The sequence below is a fragment of the Loxodonta africana genome, chromosome 2, assembly GCF_030014295.1.
Source record: "Loxodonta africana isolate mLoxAfr1 chromosome 2, mLoxAfr1.hap2, whole genome shotgun sequence".
Taxonomy (NCBI): Eukaryota; Metazoa; Chordata; class Mammalia; order Proboscidea; family Elephantidae; genus Loxodonta; species Loxodonta africana.
This window is the reverse complement of record NC_087343.1, coordinates 150,230,387-150,253,946: the sequence shown is the minus strand read 5'-3', so window position 1 is coordinate 150,253,946 and position 23,560 is coordinate 150,230,387. Positions and strand designations below refer to the sequence as shown.

The following is a 23,560-nucleotide window of genomic DNA, read 5'->3' as shown; positions in this document are numbered from 1 at the left end:
GAAGCTAATTTGCAGCTGTAAGAATTCAAGTTAGGAGTGAGGAAGAATTCTATAATGTAAGGATTCTTGAACACACCTTTTTCTTCCCTTTAAGGACATAAAACTTTGTAGGGGTGGTTTGCGGTTTAGCAACAGTTCTTCAGAGAGACCTGCCAGACAATCTACCATTCCTTTCTCATTCTTGAGGCTTCTTTTACAGAATAATTGGGTTGGGTTTTATACTAAAGACCTGAAGAAGATGAACTAGTGATTTTCTCAACCTCCCAAGTCTCCTATGATAGTGAAAAACATTCCCCTTTCATTCTTCAAGTCTCACCTCCTCCCTCCTTCTCCCCTTTGTTGATGTTTCACCTAAAAAGACCTCAATGTTCATATAATATGTTCTCTAGGATCTAGAACAATGACTTGGACACTTAATACCAAATAGAGCTGTGAGGTTGCTTACTGTCCTAGGCTCTCCATGGTTATCAAAGACTGCTAGATGCAAGGCCCTAAGGTAGAGTCTGAGAATTCAAAGAAGTTCAAGTCCCTTAGTCCAGGCCACCATCATCTCTCACCTGATTTACTGCAGCAGCCTTCTAATTAGTCACCTTGCCTCCTATTTTATTCCCCACATCCATTTTCCACACTGCAGCTCCCCATTGCCTGTAGGATGAAGTCTAAACGATTTAGAGGACCTTGTAGTCCAGACCCTGCTTATATCTCCAGCCTCGTCTCACCATCCCTCACTTTTCGTGCCGTGCTGTAGCCAGACTGAATTTCTCAGGTATCCCAGAACAGGTCATGCTCTTTCTTACCTCCAGATATTTACACATGTTTTTCCCTCGGCCTGGAATGCTCTTCCTTTATACTCACTCCTCTTCTGAATAGCTGTGACTCCTCCTTCAGATCTCAACTTAGATCAGTGGTTCTTAGCCATTGTGGATCAATCAGATGAAAATAATAGACTGTCTTGCCAGAAAAGCAAATATGTGCTCTTGCGTGCTAATGGTTTCATATACTCAGGATGCAGGAATCCGTGACTTAAGAGCCTTTCAGGCTGAGCCCACTTGTCTAGCACTTAGCTCACTCTTTATAATTGTGGCTTTACTTATCTTTCCACTAGACTGAATTCCATGAAGGCAGGGCCATGACTCGTTTCCCATTGTGCTGTCTGGGCCTAGCACAGTGCTTGGCATGTCTGGATATGTTTGATACATGTTTCTTGAATGAGTGAATGAATTAATGAACAAATATCTGTAGATCATGTTACATTTGGAAGAACAGGACAAGATGACCAAGCAGAAGGTGGAAGTGACAACTGGCAGACATTCTCTGAAAGTTCATAGCGACAGGTGGCTGGGCCAGGCCTTTTAGGAAAATCCAGGAGAGAGGGGGCTCTTGGGTTGGCTTTAAAAATTGAAGGACTTACAGGGCCCATGTTCCATTTTCTAGAAATACGTTGTCAGAGCATTAGAAGTGAGTGAATGAGCAAGAATCACCAAGCCTTTGCTGCTTTCTCCGCCTCAGGAATTATGGGCAGTGTTTCGTTCTGTGGTACATAGGGTTGCTATGAGTCGGAACCGACTCGACAGCACCTAACAACAACAATAGAATTTCGAGATGTCAAAAGAAAGCCTCCTTTTTTCTCTTTTCCCCTTCCTGTCAAAACATATTTTTTAAGTACTTATTATATGCCAAGACCTGTGTTAAGTATTGAGGATGCCACAGCAAATAAGCTTAATAAGACCCCGGCCCTTTTGGTTCTTGCTTGCTAGGCATTAAGTACTAAGTTGTCAGAATTTGGACCAAGTCCTCGAGTTTGGGAATACTTTTATCAAGGTCATTAGTTACGGTCATGTTTAAATTGCAGAGGGACTTGTTAGAAACTGCATGAGGTCTGGAGCTGGGCTGAAGTTCAATCCCAGTGCTGCCTTCTACTAGCTACATGTAAATACCTCTTGGAACTCCAATTCTATGATTTGTAAATAGAAGTAGTATCATCTTAATCCTGGGGTTGTTGTGAGGATTAATGTAGTAATGTATATAAACCCTTAGCAGAGGACCTGGCACACAGCAACAGCTATTATTACTACCATTTTCAGTGTTTGTTTAAGCTGAAGTTTTAGTTTGGTGTAGTCATTTTTGCTGATTCATAAGCGATAATAAGATCGAATTCTATGAGTCTGTATGACTTATTCAGGTTTCCAGTTTCCTACATGGGGGTTCTCTTAGGAGATGGCCGATGTCATTGAGGCCCTAGCTTTTCTTCCACATCATTTTTTTCTTGGTTATTAAAACTATGTGAACTTAACGGAGGAAATCAGAAATTTCGGTGTTGTGTAAAGAAGCAGAAGTATTTCCCAAAGGACTACATTCTAGAAAACTGTGTCTTAACCTTTTCTAGGTCAGAGACCCCTTTGAGAACCTGATAAAAATGATCTGTTGCGTCCTCCCCCCCACACCAAACAAACAAACAATGTACATTTATACAAACATTTGCCTACCATTTCAGGAGTTTCCATTTGTTTACCCCAAAGTTATAAAACCCTAACCTGGCTCGCATGCCCAAACTCCACAGAGGGCCCAGGCTGTATTTTCAGATTCACATGAAAGCTTCCAGATCACTCTGTTCCTCCAAGTAAAGTTGTACTTTTTTTTTCCCCCTAAATTTAATTTATTTTATTGTTATTGAGAATATACACAGCAAAATATACATCAATTCAACAGTTTCTACATGCATAATTTAGTGACACTGATTACATTCTTTGAGTTGTGCAACTATTCTCACCCTCCTTTTCTGAGTTGTTCCTCCCTCATTAACATAAATTCACTGCCCCCTAAGGTTCCTATCTAATCTTTTGAGCTGCCATTGTCAATCTGATCCCATATAGATGGTTCTTAAAAGAGTACAGTGCTCAAGACAGACCTTTTTTGTTTTTTCCACTAGTTAAGCTAAACTGTTGTTCTGTTTTAAGATGTCTTGAAGGGATGTTTTTGGTTTAACGTTTAAAGATCATCTCAGGGAAATAGTTTCAGGGGTTCATCCACCCTCCATAGCTCCATTAGTCTTATTTTTTAAAGCTCAAGTTCTTAACCTAAGAATTGGTTATCTTTGATTACTTTTTTGTAACCTAATTACCCATTGGACCCTCATTAATGAACCTTCTAATATCTGTTTAGAGAGATAAGTTTAGCTTTGATTTCTTTGTGTATCCATGTTTTTGGTTATGTATCTTGGAATAAACGCAAGAGAGAAAGTGAAAGCCTGGCTTATGGGTAGGGGAGGAATCTACCATATTTTTTCTGTTTCTTCTTCCCGTCTTCACCCTGTCCCTAGGCTGTTTGTGTTGAGGACTTTCACTGGTAACTTCAGACCTTCCGGCAGCCAAAGAGAAGAGAAAATAGAGTGGGGTTTCTGGTCCACCTGATCTGGCAGTGAGGGGAAAAGGCAGGGTTTGGAATTTTTTTTCCCCCTTTCCTCTCTGTTCCAGAGCCCTTCAGATCTAGATCTATGTCAGGATAGGACTGTGGATTGGTGAAGAACCACGTACAGTTCATGCAGCTTGGAGGTGGGTGTCTTCAGCCCACATGCTGTACTGTAGTTTCTTGGCTCTGGTACACAAATTCCACAGAGAGAAAACAACTCTCCCAGCTCTGTTTTCACACTCACATAAGGCTTCCGAATCTCTTATTTCTTGCAGTCAGGCTATCTTTTATTTCAGTCTGCAAATACACATATCTTCCATCTCTTTTTCTTCTGAAATCAGCAGCTCTTGTTGAATGAGCCTGGCTAGATAAACCTGTGTGTTTTGTGTAGAGGACAGGCTAAAATACAGGGCCTGACTATGGAAATGTGGTGGTGTCGCTGCCCTAGGTCACAGGCCCCCATCCACTTTTTTTTGGACTGTTATCAGGGCCTCCCAACTGGTCTCCCAGCTTCTGATTCTGCTTCCACCCTGCATTCAAAATTTCATTCAAAAATACCCATATGTTGATGTCACTTTTCTGTTTAAAGGCTTTCAATGGTGCTTCATTACCCTTAGGATAAAGTCTACATTAATCTGTATGGCTTACAGGGCTCTGCACGTCCTGGCCCCTATCTATCTTCCAGCTTTCTTGCTTTTTCTGTCACCCTTATGCACCAGGCACACCAGCCTCTCACCATTCCCCAGATTCATCATTTTAGCACTTTCCTCCTTTATACGTATGTTTCCTACATTCAGATCATCCTTCCTCACCTTTGCTGCCTATTGAACACGTCTTCATTCTCTGATACCCAGCTTAAATGTGATTTTTTACTAGGATGCCTTTCCAGACCTGCCAGGCAGGGTTTTTTGCTCCCTTCTCCACTTTTTTGAGATTTAGTATAGTGTAATGGTTACAAGTGTGGGCTCTAGAGTCAGACTCTCTGGGTTTCAACCCCAGCTTGGCCTCTTCCTAGATGTATGACTGTCAATGCAATAAATTACTTACCCTCCCATGCCCCAATTTCCTCATCTATAAAATGGGTATAGAACTAATAAACCTCATAAGTTGTTGTAAGGATTAAAAGAGGCCACAGTTTAAAGTGCTTAGTATAGAGCCTGGCTGTAATTATCCAAAAACCTGGTTGCCATTGAGTCGACTCCAATTCATGGCAACCCCCACATATGTCAGAGTAGAACTGTGCTCCATAGGGTTTTCAGTGGCTGATTTTTCCAACGTAGATCACCAGGCTTTTCTTTCGAGGTGCCTCTGAATGGACTCGAACCTCCAGCCATCTGGTTAGCAGCCGAGTGTATTAACCATTTGCAGCACCAAGGGCCATAATTAACACTCAGTAAATGTTTTTTTTTGTTGTTGTTATCAGGATTTGTGTATACCTCTACTAAGCTTTTGCCACATCTATAAATATTTTTATATACCTGTGCTCCTTGAGGACAGATGCTATGTCTTGTTTGCTTTTCCCAGCTCTATGTGTAGAAGTTCGCAGTCAATGTTGGTTGAATGAATTATTGCACAGATTTGCCTTCATTTTGAAATGGGCAGTAGGTGGAGCAGGGAATACGTAATCTTGGATTTGCAAATGATCATATGGCCAAAGTTGATGTGGCCTTGATGTCAGCTGGTTTATCCTTTTCAGAGCATGGTTCTCTTCTGCTGCCTCCTGGAGCACAGATAAGGCAAGGAGGCCAAGTGAAAGTTAAGCGTACCCTAGGCACCAAGTTCATGTCTATTTTGTTTTTATTTTGAACTGTAGGTGACATGTCTGAGAGTAAAGCTAAGAAGATTGAAATCAAGGATGTGGATGGGCAGACACTGAGTAAGCTGATTGACTACATCTATACTGCTGAAATTGAGGTGACTGAAGAGAATGTCCAGGTAAACCCAGCCCCCGCTAGTAGCCCAGTGTACTGTACAGTCAGTGCCCACTGTTTTACATGCATTATTTCATTTAACTCTCACAATAACTCAGTGTGTAACTGAAGAGGAAACTAAAGCTCCAAAGAGGCCAGGTGACTTGCTTTGGATCACATGGCCTGAGGTAGGTGAACTGACTCTCATACTCATGCCTGGCTGACTCTGAAACCCATACTCTTAACCACTAGGTTATATTACCTGCAAGTGAGCTTGAACTTCCAGAGGACAAAGTCTTTAACTCATGCCAGTTCAAAATCTTGGTGAAGGAAGAACAAGGAGCCTGGTTGACCTAGCTCTCCCCAGGTTGTCATCTCATCTCAGGGATTTAGAGTATTGGATTGTGAGGCTTTAAAATTTGTTCCTGTTTCAATGTTAGTCTAGCAAATGTCTCTGAGCACTCGTTGGTGCCAAGCACCAGGACTGAGCCTCAGTAGGACTATGAGGTTGTGAAATACGTTGTGCCCTTTTCTTCTTTTCACTGCCCTGCCTTCACCCTCAGCCATCTGGAACCAAAACCAAACCAAACCCAGTGCCGTCAAGTCAATTCCGACCCATAGTGATCCTATAGGACGAGTAGAACTGTCCCATAGAGTTTCCAAGGAGCACCTGGCAGATTTGAACTGCTGACCCTTTGGTTAGCAGCCATGGCACTTAACCACTATGCCACCAGGGTGATGAAAGGGGCCAGCAAAGATAATGCTTCACCCTAAGGTGTGCATCTTTACTATGGGAACATGAGGCATCAGCATCATCTGCAGTAGGGGAGATAGTTGAGGGTGTGGCCCTCTCTCAAGTCTTACAAATCACTGGGCTAAACACAGACACAGGATATGCTGTTTCTTGTTCTTAAAGATCCTTTTATTTAATTAGAGTTTTTTCTTTTTAAAGCACAACACTACCTTAGTTATTTATTGTGAGGCATATACCTCTCCAGAGAACAAAATACCTATTTCCCTTATCCAGACCACCACCCCTTTTTCTAGGATGGAAGTACTTGGGAGGCTGAATTGATAATAGTTCATTCATTCAATTCAGCCCAAATGTTTGAGCATCTGTTACATGCCAGTCTTGGGCACTGTGGTTGTAGCAGTGACTAGTGGTGATTTTCCTTTACCTGCCCTTGTGGAGTCTAGTGGTGAAGAGAGATGTTCATCAAATACACATACAAGTAATGCCTGTGTACAAATTGTGATAAACCCTTTGAAGGAAAAGAACATTGTACAATGAGTGAGAATATCAGGGGAACTCAATTTGGATGGAAGAAGGGGTCTGGGAAGGGCTCTTTTAAGAGATAAGGTTTAAGCCGAGGCCTTCAGGACAAGCAGGAGTTAGCTTAGTATGGTGACTGATACCCATAAGGGGTCAGGGCATAGACAGTGTGAGGAACATTTCATCTGGGCCTGCAGAGCCTACCCATGGTAGAGCTTGTCTTTGTCTCTCGTCCCTGAGACAGTCTCTTGGGTTGTATAATTTCTACAGTCATTTGGTCTAGTCCCCCCATGAAAATGGGTGGGCAGAGCATTGGTTACATACTAGGTCTGTAGTAGAGTTCAAACAGCTGAATGACTTTTGGGCAAAAACAGTAAGTGCAAAGTAATTTAGTATAAATTGAGAGCAAGAGTGTGAGGAGGCTGTAGAATTGTATGATTGGATTTGGGTGGAGCTAGTCAAGGAGGTGAATTCTGAGCCTGTTTTTGAAGAAATAATTTTAGCTTTCTTCTCCCTTCTCATCATGTATCTAATAACATTTTTTTTCTGGTAAAGTACAAAGTGTTTACAAACTTGGATAATTAGAAGATGTTCCATTCTGGGTCTTTATTGCCTGGCTAGATATTTATCTTTGCAACTTCGGCCTAACCCAGTAGTTGATCTCTCTAAAATTAGTTTACAAAATCGATTATCTTAAAGCAGACAGCAGCAGCTAGCCCAATCAGAGGACTCTGGGGAAAATGGCTTCACAATTGCTTTTTGTAACCACTTTGTGGGATTGGTGGCAGGGGGCCAGAGTAAAGAAGATATGCAGGTTCAGAGGACATGCACAAAGAGTGATGAAGCAGGAATTGAATATGATGAGAGACCTGGATCCGACCCTCAGCTTTGCCATTAATTCACAAAGTTCAAAGTTCTCTTATTCTAGCCCTTTGCAGGGTCCCAGTTTTTCTATCTGTAAAGTGAGGGCATGGGATTCAGTGACCTCCTGGTTCCTGCCAGGTCCCTGGCCAGAGAAGACACATACCCTGCCACCCTCTGGCTTGCTTTTCCTGCCTCCTACCAGAGCTTCCCCCACACCCCCACTCTGCCTCAAGGGTCAGTTTTCTCATCTCTAAAGTAGTGATCATAATAGTACCCATTATTGGGTGGTTGTAAGTTAGACTGCTCGTGTTCAAATCTTGGCTCCACCATTTCCTACCTGCGTGACCCTGAGCAAGTTATTTAACCTCTCTTTGCCTCGTTGTCCTCATCTGTAATATGGGCATAATAATAGTACTCAAAGGGTTGCTGTGAGGATTAAAGGAATTAATATAGGTAAAGTATTTAGAACTTGTGGCAGGCTGTTTCCCTGAGGAGCACATAGTCTGAAGGTGGAGACAGATGGCTAAGCAAAGGTGGTAGTTGCCAGAATGTAGGTGCCCAGGAATTGAGAATGGCCATTTCTGCCTCGATGAGGATGGTTAGGGCAGCCCTCACTCAGGAAACATTACTTGAGCTGGATCTGGAAGGAAGACTATGAGGTCAGGCCTGCCTTCTCTACCTACTTGTCTATGTCTTCACTGGTTTGAGAGCTCCTTGTGGGGCCTGCTATATTTATCTATGTGTGTGTGGAGTGGGAGTGCATAAAAATGGCATGGGGGCAGCATCTGACAGCCTCTAACTTCACAAGGGGGAAGGAGAATCAAGATCAACATCCCAAGGCTGATACCTATGAGGAGGAGATCAGACATGCCTCCCCTCTCCACTATCTTTACCAATTCTGACACCAATCGTCCCTCACATGGCACCCTCTACTTCTTGGCTGGGTTTGATAATTCACTGCAATGGCCACACAGAACTCAGAGACAATACTCACAATTATGGGGTTCATTGAGGAAGTAGCAGGTTACAACTCAAGTTCAGGTACAGTTCTTCCATTAGGACACCCTCTGCAGGCAGGCTTCTCTCTGGTCCCTCAGCATCTGCCCTCGGGCAAGTGTTACAAAGCTTTTTTAGTTCTACTGGTAAGTGCCCTGAGGCACCCCACTCTGCCAGTAAGCCTCAGCCCAAAGGCACTCAAATCTAGCTCTGTAGGTAGGCAAGCCTAGCTCCACAAAGTGCCCAGAGGCACCCTGCTCCACTAGAGAGCAGGCATTCAGGTTTCTTGCTACATGGGCCTGGAAGCCCACCACGCAGTCTCCTGCTAGTCTCCGGGTTCTCCTGCCTCTCCTACTGCCGGTTCTCTGCCTCTACTTCTTGCCATCTTTGGTGTTATAGCTGTCTCTCTGTCTCCTGAGTCTAGGAGGGTCTCAGCACAGGGATCCCAGGTCCAAAGGACACGTTCCACTTCTGGCTATTCTTTCTTGGTGGTGGTGAGATCTTCTCCTTCCCATCTCTGGGATGGTTCATTTTAAGCCTATCGGGATGGTAAAACCGACCAATCCCTTCTTAGGGTTCCATAGACCTTTTCTTTATGGTCCCACCCAGTTACTTGTGAGGGAGTTACAGGACCATGACGAGAAAGGTGACACAAAAGCGATCCATTGCATTGCAGAGTGGGGGATGGGGCAGCATGTGCAAGGGGCACACAACATACAACCTTCAAGGAACTGTGTGTTGTTCTTAGTCAATGTGGTATACCAATCTTGGGGGAAAATAAAACAAAAGTTTGAGAAGAGGAGAGTTTGGATTGAAATGTGGATTTATGCTCTCTGTGTCTGCTGAAGCAGTGCTCACAATTTGTCTGCAAAGGCAATATTTGTTGAGGATTTGGTGCAATGAGAAGAGCATGGAGGCACTGGGGCGCTCATAAAAGCCTAAAGGGCAGGGTCAGAGACTTGGGCTTGGTTACATGGCCTATGGGCCTGCACCTGTAATGTCTTCCTGGCCACACGTACCTTGCGGAGACCATGAGTTGCTTTCCATGGTGGAGGTGGGTGGCGATGACAACGATCACAGCTGACACTTAATAAAGTCATTGTAAACTAAGCATGACAATCACTTCATAGGCATTATTTCATTTAATTTTCATAGCCACCCAATGGCGTGTACCAATATGATCCCTGTTTTACTGATGCTCAAAGGGGTGAATAACCTGTCTAAGGTTACACAGGTAATAAGTGATTGAGCTAGGATTTGAACTCAGCTCTCTCCAACTCACTATGCTCTGTACTTGTGGTGAACTCTAGTTTCTCATTAAATAAATGATCAGAATTTTTATTTTAGCTCATAATGATAGACGATAATAATAAAATAATAAAAACGAACATAGCACATAGAACATATGTCAAACTCTGTGTTAACTGTTTTAAATGTATTACATTACTTGATCTTCATAACAAGCCTTTAAGGCAGTACCATTATTATGCTCATGTTACTCATGAGGACACAGAGGCACAGAGAGGTTAAGTAATTTGCTCTCAGTCTCATGGCTGGTAAGCGTTGAAGTCAGAGTTCAAAGTTCACACTTTTGATCACAGCACTGTTCCGAGAGGTCTCCTATTCATCCACACACCTTTCCCTCTCTCTTTCTTTCAACAGATTTTTATTTAGCACTTTTTCTGTGCCAGGTGTTGTGCCCAGCACTGACAGAGATGGAGCCCGCTGAGTGGCTGGGGCAGAAGGGCCTGGGCAGCCCATTTCCTGGCCTCCGGCTGGTGCCCTCCTCTGTGCATGGCCCTGCCTCCCTGAAGTTCCAGGAGTAGGTGCTTTCTGAGGCAGGGCATTTCCTTTTGTTTTTGCTGAAGGAAACAAATTCTGTGACGGGATATCCTCTCCTATGTTTTCATGTTATCCAAGGGAGAGAAAAAACAAGACAGGTCTGTGCACGTAAAATGGAGGGCAGGCCATTTGCAAGCTGGAAGGAACCTGTAAACTCTTTGCTGAGGGTCATTCCAAGGCCTCTCTGGTTTTCTAAGAACCATAATGTTGAAGTTGCAAAAGGTGGGCTAAGTGTTTTTTGATTTAGGAGTGATCTTCCACCCTGTGGGTGGTGCCAGTCAACAGCTTCTTCCCTGAACAAATCTTGTCTTGGAAGAAGTACAGCCAGAATCCTCCTTAGAAGCAAGGGTGGCCAGACTACGTCTCACACACTTTGGCCATGTTATCAGGAGGGATCAGTCCCTGGAAAAGGACATCATGCTTGGTAAAGTGGTGGATCAGAGAAAAAGGAAGACCCTCAACAAGACAGGTTGACATAGTGGCTGCAGCAATGGGCTCAAGCATAAAAACGATTGTGAGGATGGTGTAGGACTGAACAGTGTTTTGTTCTGTTGTACATAAGGTTGCTATGAGTCAGAACTGACTCGATGGAACCTAACAACAACAACAATTTCTTCCCCTGTCTCAGCTTCTCCCATCCAGGGACAAGCAGTACTGCCCTAGAATCCACCAGGACAGTCTTGCTTCTCAGCTGAGGATCTGAGCTTGGCCTTCTGTGTATAATCTTGTTATTGCTGCCCTTTGAGGGAGTAGAGTTTCAAGTAAGATAAGAGGAAATCCTCTCAAACCCTTGTTGGTGTGGGGAGGGGGAACCAAAGACAGTTGCCCCAAGGATGGTTTGTTCTCTTTTCTTTCAGAGCCTCTGGGGATTTGCTTTTGTTCTCATGTCCAGATCCCAGCACCCCATTGGACTGAGCCTCAGTTTATCCCTGAGACCCAGAGTTTGAGGGGTGATTTATCTTCCAGCCTTCAAATCTTCCCCCTCAGCATTTTGACTTCCTTTACTTTTCTTTCTGCCTTCCTGTATGAAGCAAGTAGTGGGAAGAAAAGGGCCTTTGGCTCATAGCTAATCGCAGTGTAAGATCAAAGAGAGGGAAGGAGCAATTAGAGCAACCACAAGCCCTGTTCATTTTAAGAAGTCAGTTTGGAAATGCTTTCAGGCAGGAGTGGACCCAAACAGGATGGGGGGCGTTGGAGAGAGGGAAAGCCTTGTAATTTTTACCTACTAAGTGGGTTTTCTGAACAGTAGGGAAGTTGAAAGCTATGTGGGTAGCCCTGTCCAGGGAGGTTTTAAAAACTGAAAGTATAACCTAAGGAGTGTGTTCGGGAAATATTATTTCATTTCTCTGGCTGATTGTCACGAGCTTGAGAATTTAAGCACCAAACTCATGGTGAGAAAGAGAGAAAGGAAAGGGAATGTGTGCCTCTGGCGTGACCTCTTCTTGACTTGGCTGGGAATGCAGTTTGGAGGCAGATTGGACTCTCAGAAATCTTCTGTGGGGCTAAAGGGCTGCCGTCCCACCCCTGCCTCTTCTCACACCTAGCCCTTTGGGACTCACCACACCTCTGAGAAGGGTGTATCCTATACAACATGTGATAACTTTCTTCCCCCTGCCCCAGGATTTCTTTAGAATGAGAGATTACTGATCCCTAGGGTGAATAGCCTTCCCAGTTTGCTGGGTCTGAGGGTTTCCCTGGGACCAGGAAAGCCAGGCAAACTGGGGTTATTGGTCAATCTATGGCCCTAACTCAGGGCATTGTAGCTGGTGCTGATCAGAGGGATGTCATGGAGGTCATTTGGGGCCTTGGAGTACAGTTTTCCATTCCTGGTATGTATTCAACAAGAATGGTTAATGGATCTCCACTTAGCTAGCTGGTGGAGACTAATCTGCTCCTGGAATCTGCTGGTCCAGGTTGAGCAAGCACACAAGTTAATTGACTTTTCCAGTTTATTGCTGCTTAGTGGAGATGGTGGTTGCCTAGTGGAAATGGAGCTCAGGTGATTAGATTTGGGGCCTGGCTATGTTCATTTGTGTTCTAAATGTCTCAGGAGAGAGTGATTTTATCTTTCTTCTTTCTCAGGAATGAAACAGTGGTTTAGAAAATATACAGGACATGTTGTTAATTTACTGCTGTCCTGCTGGGGATGTAGGAGAATAGAGGAGAGAGGGTGGAGGAAGGGAAGAGGAACATGTTTTCTAGAGCTCGGATGCTATGAAGGAGAAGTTTAAGCTTGTAGGTAGGAAGAGCTTTCCTTGTTCAGAACAGATGCTTAACTGGGGAGTATGTCCACTGATAGTGCAGACTCTGGGTCTGGGTGTTGCGTGTGTTTGTTGGCAGGAATAGTGAGGGATGACCAACCATCCCAGTTTTAGCACCGAAGCTCCCATGTCCTGGGAAACCACTCAGTCCTGGGGAAACCAGGGTGGGTGATTACCCTAGCAGAGGGTTTTTGGCCTGAGCACACAGAGGTGATGAGAGCCAGAGCTGAGAACTCAGAGCTCTTTTGGGAGAAGTTCAGGGTCCAGAATTTAATCACCTTAAAAAAAAAAAAAAAAAAAACAAACTTAGCTCTCCAAATCAAGAAAACAAATGCATCACAACCCATGTCTTGTATATGGGAACAGCCAGAGTCTGGCTGCCACAGTCACTCTCTCTGAGAGCCAGGGAAGTAGTTGAGAGCAAAGGACCCAGACATGGGGGTTGTTTTGGGGTGAAATGGGGTGAAAAGCTCAAAACTACAACAGCTTCAAATCAAACTGTTCTGCTCTGTGATTTATTTCTAAAGTTATTTTTGGAAAGCCACCCTTACCCTCCGACTATCTGCCATTTCTATGGGGGGAACTGGGGTGGTGAAAGACTTTGGCCTTCTACCCTACATTTTTGATCCAGAGGGCAGGCTTTAGCAGCCGTGGAAGATCCCACAGGGAAACTTGGCACGGTTGGCATTCTGAGCACCCCAGCTGGCCTGCTCAAGCCAGTCTTCCCTGGCTCTTAGGAAAAACACATGCACATACACCTGAGCAAGAACTATTTCTGTCTTCTAGAATACAGTATAAATGCTCATGTGTCCTGTGACCTTTTAAAACAAATCTCAGCTCTCACTTCTCTGAGAATTTGCCCCAAGGTGTTCCTTATTTTTTATCTGTTGGATGGGTAAATAAAGTGTGATTGCCTGAGTTTCTGAGGGATTTGGGAGCAAATATTTCATTCTAACAAACTACGAGACCCCCTTATGGAGGGAGGGGATCTGGTTTATCATGCTTGCCAGTGCATCCCGGAGCCACGACCAGTGCCTGGCACACAGATGTTCAGACTGAGCTCAGAAAAATTCATATATCTGAGTGAGGATAGTGAGCTAAAGGCAAAGGTTCTCAGAGGACCTGTGAAGCTTTAAAAAATCTCAGGGCCCAAGTAGACGAGAACTATTTTAGGTGAAGGCAAAGGCAACACACAATACAGGAGAGGTCAGCACAACTGGACTAAACCAAAAACAGTTTCCTGAATAAACCAAACGCTTCAAAGGGCAGCGTAGCAGGGGTGGGGGTTTGGGGACCATGGTTTCAGGGGACATCTAGGTCAATTGGCATAATAAAATCTATTAAGAAAACATTCTGCATCCCACTTTGGAGAGTGACGTCTGAGGTCTTAAATGCTAGCAGGTGGCCATCTAAGATGCATCAATTGGTCTCAATCCACCTGGAGCAAAGGAGAATGAAGAACACCAAAGACACAAGGTAATTATGAGCCCAAGAGGCAGAAAGGGCCACATAAACCAGAGACTACATCAGCCTGAGACCAGAAGAACTAGATGGTGCCTGGCTACAACCGATGACTGCCCTGACAGGGAACACAACAGAGAACCCCTGAGGGAGCAGGAGAGCAGTGGGATGCAGACCTCAAATTCTAGTACGAAGACCAGACTTAATGGTCTGACTGAGACTAGAAGGATCCTGGAGGTCATGGTCCCCAGACCTTCTCTTAGCCCAAGACAGGAACCATTCCCAAAGCCAACTCTTCAGATGGGCATTGGACTGGACTATAAGATAGAAAATGATACTGGTGAAGAGTGAGCTTCTTGGATCAAGTAGACATATGAGACTATGTGGGCAGTTCCTGTCTGAAGGGGAGATGAGAGGGCAGAGGAGGACAGAAGCTGGCTGAATGGACATGGAAAAGAGAAGCAGTGTGCTGTCTCATTAGGGGGAGGACAACTAGGAGTATACAGCAAGGTGTATATAAATTTTTGTATGAGGGTCTGACTTGATTTGTAAACTTTCACTTAAAGCATAATAAAAAAAAAAGTGCACACACAAAATCTCAGTGCCCAGGCCATACCCCATACCTATTAAATTAGAATCTCTGGGGGATGGGACCCAGGCATCAACATTTTAAAAACTCTCCAGGTGATTACAATGGGCAGCCTTGTTTGAGAACCAGTGCTGTAGGCCTTGTTACTCAGTGTGGGTTGTGGCTGAGCAGCTGCAAGCATCGCCTGGAAGCTTGTTAGAAATGCAGAATCTCAAGCCCCATCCTAGACCTATTGAATCAAGAACCTGCCTTTTCATAAGGTTCCCAGGAGATTCAAAGGCAAATGAAAGACTGAGAAGCATTGTTGAAGGCTGTAGTGGATACAAAGTATCCATTGGTGCTTAAGGTCCATGAAGTGGAGAGTAGTGGGAAATAATCTGGGAGGTAGGCCACAGCTGCTCTGAAGGCCAGGCCGGGAAGCTTGAACTTAATAGGACAGGCAGTGGAGAGCAATGAGAAGACCTTGAGCGTGGGAGTGAAATGATTGGAACAGTGCTTTATAGAGATGAGTTCCTGCTGGTGGGATCAGGTGCCTCAGAATATCAATGCCTTCTCCTCCAGGTGCTGCTCCCGGCAGCCAGCTTGCTGCAGCTCATGGACGTTCGGCAGAACTGCTGTGACTTTCTGCAGTCTCAGTTGCATCCCACCAACTGCCTGGGCATCCGTGCATTTGCAGACGTGCACACCTGCACAGATCTTCTGCAGCAGGCCAACGCCTATGCAGGTAATGGGAGCCGGGCTGCTGCATCTCCTTGGAGCTGGTGGATTTAATAACCTGGTCTGCTGTGAACTTCTCAAAGATTATGGGAAGTGGTCTCTGCTGTGAAGCAGTTATAATTGAGTTAGGGAGACAAGACACAGGTGGAAAGATAATTAACAATAGAAATGATTAGTTTATTGCCAAGTGGAGTACGATTAATTGCCAGATGGATGGTACAGACAGTAATTTCACAAGAGTAGAGGAGGGAGAGGAGCCCTGGTGGTGCAGTGATTAAAGCACTCAGCTGCTAACCAAAAGGTGGGCGGTTCGAACCCACCTGCTGTGCCACACTTCCTCAAAGAAGTGAAATTGTGCACTACAGATTAGTAAGTAAACAAAATTAAGCCCGTGAAAAAAAAAAAATTTTTTTTTTAGTACCTTGTTTAGCTGTTTTTTTTTTTTACTGGCTAGTCCACCCCTGGTGGTGGGAGAAGAGTAATTTGAACTATGTTTTTAAATAAATCTTTTTATTGTTGCTGTTTAAGAAAATTTTTATTTTGATCAAAGCATACTATGAACACACAAAAAAAGTCAAATACTATTGTCTTATAATGAAAACCAAGAGTCTTCTGCTCTACCTCATCACACCAAGCCTTGTTCTCCAGAACTAGTCACTTTCAATTCTGAAGAAATTAAAATGGAGATTCTGACTCAGCTAAAAGCTGACTCGTCTGCTATTTACCTGCATATATCTAAATACTATGTTTATACTGCTGTGTTTTGATTTATTAATTTTAGATATCATCTGTTGAGTTTTACTGGAAGAATAGGATTGAGCTTTCATAGACTTTCCCTTGGACATACATACTCTTTCCTTCTATTTATTTTCTTAATATCATTTTCACAACTGAGTTAAGTCATTAGTATAATTACAGATTTTTTTAATCAGCAAACATTTTTTTAACCAGAAGTTAATGCTTGTCTTATTCTTTTGCGTAGTTTGTGTCTCTATCACTAATTTTTGACAGATACAAATGAACAGTCCTTCTCAATACATCAGATAATCTGTTGATCTCCTTTTATTTTTCTTAGAGACCAGAGATTGTCATTCTGTTATCTTAATGGGATTTTGGGAGGGAGTAAAGATGAATGTGAATGTCCAGTCAGCCATGTTAGCTGGAAAGAAATCTTCTTTGCTATTTATTTCAGCTTTGGGATGAAGGTCACGAATGACCCAGGGAATAGGCCTGGTCATATTATTTATTTATTTTTCCTTTTAAAAATATTTATTTATTTATATTATTGTACTTTAGATGAAGGTTTATAGAACAAACTATCTTCTCAATAAACAATTAGTACACATATTTCTTTGTGACATTGGTTACCAACCCCACGACATGTCAACACTCTCCCTTCTCGACCTTGGGTTCCCTATTACCAGCTTTCCTATCCTTTCCTACCTTCTAGTCCTTGCCCCTGGGCTGGCGTGCCCCTTTGGTCTCATTTTGTCTAATCTTTGCCTGAAGGGTGAACCTCAAGAGTGCCTTCATTACTGAGCTAAAAGGGTGTCCAGGGGCCATACTCTCGGGTTTTCTCCAGTTTCTGTCAAGGCCAGGTCATTTTAATTGATAGATTCAGTCATGGCCACCACCTTTGTTTTCAATAAAGCATCTCACCTTTCCCCTTGCCCAAATAAACACTGTCATGCGTACTGTTCAGTTCTGAGTCTCCTGTTCAGCCAATGTCCAGAAATTAGCTGAGGGCTTGCTGGCTGACACCATCATCTGAGGTTTGGGGAGTGTACTGAGCCTCAACCTCTAACAAAGGCCCTGGGTTTTCTGGCCTGGCTTCCCCCCACTATCAAGTTCTGTGTTTCCTCTCTTTATCTGGTGATCAAACTCCTCTGCGGGAGAGTAGGGCGGATGCTGTTGGGAACACATCCATCTTATTGGAGCTTCTTGGTCCCAGTGTTCTCACAGTGGCTGGGTTCTGCCAGCAGTGTGGGTACATGTGTCCACACCTGCTTATGCAGGTATCCTGATGGATTATTTCTAGCTAGCATCTACTGAGTTCTCACATTGGGCCACACTGTATGCTAAGGATTTTATGTTCATCATCTCATTTAATGCCTGCAATAGCTGAGGGAACCAAAGCACAGGGAGGCTCAGTAATTTGCTGAAGTCACATAGCGAGTAGAGACAGAGGCAGGATTCAAACCCAGGCAGCATTGACTCCAGAGCCAGTGTTTATAATTACTGCTTCCAGGCTGAGTTTGGACATAAAGCAGCCCTGTGAATCAGTAACTTAGGAGTGTAGGTGGCTAGAGTTGGCATTTTCCATTGGGAGTCTGCCATGTATTCCCCAAATCCCAACAATCAGACAATGTAGACAGACATCCAGCTGTCTGTGCTAGACCCAGGGTGGTTAGTCATCTTGGGAAGGGGGCAGTGAGATGTGGGTGTCTTCTCTTCCCTGTTGGGAGGCTTCCACTGCCTGAGTGGGCCCTCCTACTTCCCCTGGCTTAATCAGTGCGATGTTCACTCGTGGCCTCCTTCTTCCCGTTCTGAGGTCTTCTGTAGTGGCTGTAACCATCTCATGACAGCTTTCCCTGCAGCTCTCAGCCCTGCACTACAGTGAGGTCATATTTTTAAGGTGGTACGACAATGCAGGTGTTGATAAGCATATGATAGAAAGGCATTTGAAGGTGAATTGTGAAAGCAGAATTGTGTGTAGAGAAGGAAGGAAAAGAGTATTATCTGGGTTTACACTCCCCTGCCCATCCAGTGATGTGAGTTTGCTTTGTTTTGTTTGTCTCATACCCCCGAATTTAGATTGAACCTGATGTTCTCTGCCATCGTTGCTTCTTGAGACAAAGCTGCCACCTCTGTAAGTGTGGAGTGTGGGTACCCACTAGGGTCACACACGAGGGGCAGTGTCGGCCACGTGGTCACAAGCTTTGCTGGACAGTGCAGGCTTGGAAAGGCCTCTTATAGTAACAGACTTTGTTAGGCCTGTGCCTTGAGTTCAGGAGGTGTTTTAAGCCAACTGTCTATAAGAAGACCTTCCTGATCAGAACTAGGAATCAGACCAGCCAGTGCTTCTGAGCCGAGTGACCCTGGGCCTGTTTTCTCTGTGATGGGGTTGGTACATCCTGCCTTGCTTCTCAGGATGGTTTGGAGATCAATGGGGATGGGAAGGAGAGTGTCCTGCACAAGTAGGCACCACCCAGGGCAGTGCTCTGGATGCCTCCCTGCCAACCTCATCATCTGCAGTGAGAGACCCCCTGCGCTGGGACTGGCTACAGGGACAGGAATCCTCAGGTCACCTGCTGCTGCTGCTGTGGTCTGCATGCACTTTGGGGAAGAGGATCATTTCCAAAGCTTCTGATTTTTGTTTCTCTTTATCCAAATGCACAGGCAGGCAGGTCCGGTCCTGCCTCCCCACTCTCTCCAGTCTCTGGCCAGCTGGGCCCTGCCTTCACTCATCTGCAGCCCCCAGCTTTGCCTTCGAATTCTGTTCGAGAAAACCTTCTCCAAGATGAGCTTCCTTTTTTCTGTTATTATTGTTGTTTTAATATACAGACCATCCCTGATCATTCCAGAAAAAGCAGTCAGGCAGAAAGAACATGGAAAGCCTTGCAGTCCTACCCAGAGAGATGCACAGACAGCACATTGGTGCATATATTTCCAGGTCATTCATGGCTTATGTATGTTTTCCAACTTGAAAAAAAATTTTAGCAGTATATTCTGAATATCTTTCCATGTCAGCAGATAAGTTTCTATACCTTTTATTTTAAAACTTTAGCAAATGTATTTAACAAAAGCAGCTTATACTCATGATAAAAAAGTGTAAACAGTACACATCGGTATGAAATGTAGAGTAGATCTCCCTATCTCTCTCTCTCTGAACAGGGCAGGGAGTATATCTGGGGCATCCCTACAGAATTTATAGACTCTGCTTTTTAATTTCTACGAATAAAGCATCTGTACTCATTGTTTTGTTTTTTTTTTTCCACTTGATACTAGATCTTGGAGTATTTAGTAATACCAGATCCCTGTGCATAGCTATATCTTATTGTTTTTATTGGGTGTTTTATGTAAATGAGCCATAATTTATTTAACCAACCCTCTGTGATGGACGTTAACGTTTCCAGTTTTTTTCTTTCATATAAAATGCTTCAGTGAGAATTCTTATACATAGTGTTTTGGAATATATTTGCTAATACGCTATAGGGTACAATCTTAGTAGCCTAATTGTTGGATCAAGGAGAATGTACATTTATTTTATTTTGATAGATATTGCTAAATTATTCTCCCCCCAAAATGTAAGTTTATTTTTAAGGCCAGCCTTGGCCTTCTGATAAGCCTTCAGCTTTCCTGGTGAGAGCACGTGGGATGCAGAGGTAGTAGGACTTTGTGGGGGTTGGAGCATCACCTCTCCCCATCCAGCTGCCTGTTGGGTTTCCTGTTTGGAATGGCCCTGTTTCTTCCTGCTGTGGCAGTCCCTCCTGCTTCCTCTGGATGCAGTTTCCCCCCAGGGCTATGCCCCCAGGTTTTTGCTGTGATACGTGTTATTCTGGAGCAGGGTACATTTATAAGCTAATGCCTCAGACCCCTGCCCCCAGCCAATGGCGTCACAACCCTCCTGGGTAGCTAGTAACTGGGAGAGGGGCCCTAGTGTTTTGTACAGCCTATTTCTTATTCTTCATTATTGTTGTTTTCAGGCACTGCTTAATCTTTAACCTCGGAGGCCGGGGCCCAGATTTATGGGGACTTTGTTGTTTGGTAATTGGGCAGCCGTGCACTGGGCCATCAGCAGAGCTGGTTGGGAGGGATGTTAATGGGACCCCATTAATGAAATGGCAATTAAAATTCTTTGGACATGTTGTTTACATCAGTTTGCCAAAGCCGAGCTGAAACCCTCCAGCCATGGGATGGAAAAGCCATCGGATTTCACATGCTCAAGGAGAGAAATGGCCTTTTTTCGATAGATTTGAGTCATTTGAGAGCATGGAATGTAGTAATTAGCTTAAGGGCAGCAAAAGAAAAAAAAAATTGACCAAGCATTTAAAAAACATGAATGTCTGACTCAGTGAGGGACATCTTGTGAAACTGCTTCTCCAAACTTGGGATCATAAAATAATGATGATGATGGTGAGAATTTCTACCATTTTTGAACACTTACTATGTACCAGGTATGATGCTGCACACTACGTAGATGTTACCTCATTTTGTTCACATACTGTAAAAACCCACTGCTGTTGAGTCGATTCCAACTCATACCGACCCTAGAGGACAGAGTAGAACTGCCCCCATAGAGGTTTTTTTTCATCTATAAATTGGGAAACTAATAACTACCTCACATACTATAGTCAAAAACTCACTGCCGTCGAATAGGAGGTAGTTATTAGTTTCCCAATTTATAGATGAAAAAAACTTTAGAGAGGTTTAGTAACTTGCACAAGATCACATAGTTTATAAGTGGCAGCGCCAAGACTCAGTGAGGCTGTCTGACTCCAGAGCCTGCACTCTGAGCCCCACTCTTATTTTCCTGTCCACCTGGGCTAGTACAGTCCATCTCCCCATGACAGTTGCCTCACTCCTGCCTCCCCTTGATTTTCTGCCTCTAACTTGAAAGTGGCAAATTAAGCAGTAGTACAGACGCAGAGTTTTTGTTGCTAGCTGTTCTCCTTGTTGGGATTTTAGGAAACTTCCCTAGTTTCTTCTACTCTTTGGGCAACTGAGAACTTTGGTGTTGAATCAATAGCACTGACAGCTAGGCAGCTTTGATATGGCCTTTAGTGTATGTGTGTATAAGGAGCTCTGGTGACACAATGGTTAAGCACTTGGCTGCTAACCAAAAGGTCGGCAGTTTGAACCCGCTAGCCACTCCTCGGAAGAAAGATGTGGTAGTCAGCTTCCGTAAATATTACAGCCTTGGGAACTTAGTGGGATGGCTCACTCTGCCCTACAGGGGCATTATGTGTCAGAATAGACTATACAGCAGTGGGTTTTGTGTGTGTGTGTGTGTGAGAGAGAGAGAGAGGAGCAATACATATATTTCTGAAATTAAGTCAACATGGAAAGAACTCATTTCCCATCATCCCCAGGGAGGATGAAGGTAGTAATATTTAGAGTCTGAGGACTGGTGGTCATGACCGTTCTAGGAAGAGGTCAAGGCACGTATCTGCTACTTCCCTGTGGGAGCTGAATCATCTCTAGGGGAAGAGAAATTTTGGGCCCTGAAAGCCAAATATTGATTCAGAAAAGCTTGCTTCTGCCCTCCAAAAATAGGGCAATAGGGGCTAGGAGTGAAATTTGAGGCAGTCTGTTTCATTTTTTTTTTACCTTGTTAAAATCTTTGATTCTATTTGTGTGTCTACCTGTGTCAGCCTGTTTCTCCTCAGGATGTGGTCGGTGGTTGGGTTCAGAGGCACTATCACCTGTTCCCTGGGGCCCCTGGCCCTGGAAATTATAGGGTTTGCTTCATCCTTCCGGCTAGTTGGAGAAGTCACAGATGGATCATTAGTTCTATTTGTTCTGGGCTTGTTTAGATGAACTAGATATAAGGCTTAGGTTTATATCACCCTAAAAGAGAGACGGATAGGCTTGAGGCTAGCTTGGGAGGTTGCCTGGTCCCTAGGCAGTCCTGAACAATGATCAGGGAAACTCGATAGTTTTTAGAGTCCATTGTATGCAGACATTATGCTGGACACTGGTGATTCAGCTCCTAACAGGACAGACTTGGTCCCTGCCCTCATGGGGCTCAGAGCCCCAGCATGAGAGAAAGACCTATAAATGAATGACAACAAAGCAGCATCATAAAGGCAATGGTTATTACGATTTCCTATTTCGGGGCCTTTGGGAACACAGAAGAATGTCACTTCACCTAGCCTGGTGAACAGGGAAAGATCTCACTTCAGGGATTGGGCCTGAAATTTGAACCCAGGACTGACTCCAAAATGTATAGAACTACTACTACAAAGTACTCTAAGCCTTTTTTTTTTTTTTTAAAGAAAGGTCTTTAGATTCATTCATTCACATTCACTGTTTCGTCCCTGACCTCACCTCCTCTTCCCTTTCCGCTCTCTCTCCTTCTCTCTTCCCTTTCTCTTTCTTTACAGGGATTCTTAGGGTGTTCTGATAGCCTGTACTGAATTTCACCCCCAATGGTCTGCATAGGACAAGTTTTTATTATCTTAGGAACTAAGATATCCGTATGAATGAGCTTATGTTACTGGAATCAGACACACTTTGTTTCAAAACTTGGCTGTATTGCTTACTGCTGTGTGACCCTAAGCACATGACTTAGATTTTTGAGTTTCCACTTTTCCATCTGTAAAACAAGCTTATTGATATTCAGTTCATCAGGGCTTTAGGGAGGATTAAGTGACATAATGTATATAAAATACCTAGCAGAGTATTACCTACTATGAGGAAACATCCTCAACCTTCTGCACGCCTGCTTCCTTGAAAAGACCTAACCCAGAAAAAGCCCTTTCCTGAGACTGTGCCACTAAGTTTTCTGAATTTTTAACACTGGGAAGATACGTGTGCGTTGCTTGGTGGAGAAAGGACTTGAAGTTATTTGGTGCCCCCTCCTTGTTCTCCATGATGTCTCATCCAAATGGATAGGAACAGACCCTGTGTTTCATCAGTCAGGACTTGGAATTTAAATGGTCTTTGTTACTTACAGTAAATGCCTGATTAATTAGAACCCTAAACCAGAATCCTTAATTAATTGACTTCTTTTTGTCTGTTTCCACTTCTCTTTAAAGGAAAAAAAGCAAAAAGACAAGTTGGAGTTTATTATTAGAGAATTTCCCTTCTGTGGTTATAGGATACTTATGACCCTGTACACCCCACTCCCACTGCATGATTTCCTGGAGCCTAGCATAGTCTCCCTGGGCTGGACTATAGCTGTTTGCCAGACAAGAAGCCCTACGGAAAGGTCGGCGGTTCAAAACCACCAGCACCTCTGTGGAAGAAAGATGTGACAGGCTGCTTCTGTAGAGAATTGCAGCCTTGGAAACCCTATGGTGGTGTCTCTATAAGTTGGAATCGACTTGATGGCAGTGGGTAGGCAAGTTCTAAGGAGGTCAGGTGATGCAATGGTTAAGATTATCGCTTAGGAAACCCTATGGGACAGTTCTACTCTGTCATATAGGGTTGCTGTGAGTTGAAATTGACTTGATGGCACATAACAACAACAACAAGTTTCGGATGTTCCTGCTTTCATATTTTTATTTGTATCCAA

General features: G+C 43.9%; 1 protein-coding gene across 3 annotated transcripts in view; it reads left to right on the top strand.

Moving 5' to 3' along the window:
- Window positions 1-23,560, top strand: part of KLHL3 (kelch like family member 3) — a 145,878-nt gene that overhangs the window by 49,679 nt on the left and 72,639 nt on the right. For all 3 annotated transcript variants that reach the window (XM_010590853.3, XM_064276538.1, XM_064276548.1), the window contains exons 4-5: window positions 5,222-5,343; window positions 15,166-15,328. In XM_010590853.3, the coding sequence (XP_010589155.1) occupies window positions 5,222-5,343; window positions 15,166-15,328 (285 nt within the window). The remainder of the gene's footprint in view (window positions 1-5,221; window positions 5,344-15,165; window positions 15,329-23,560) is intronic.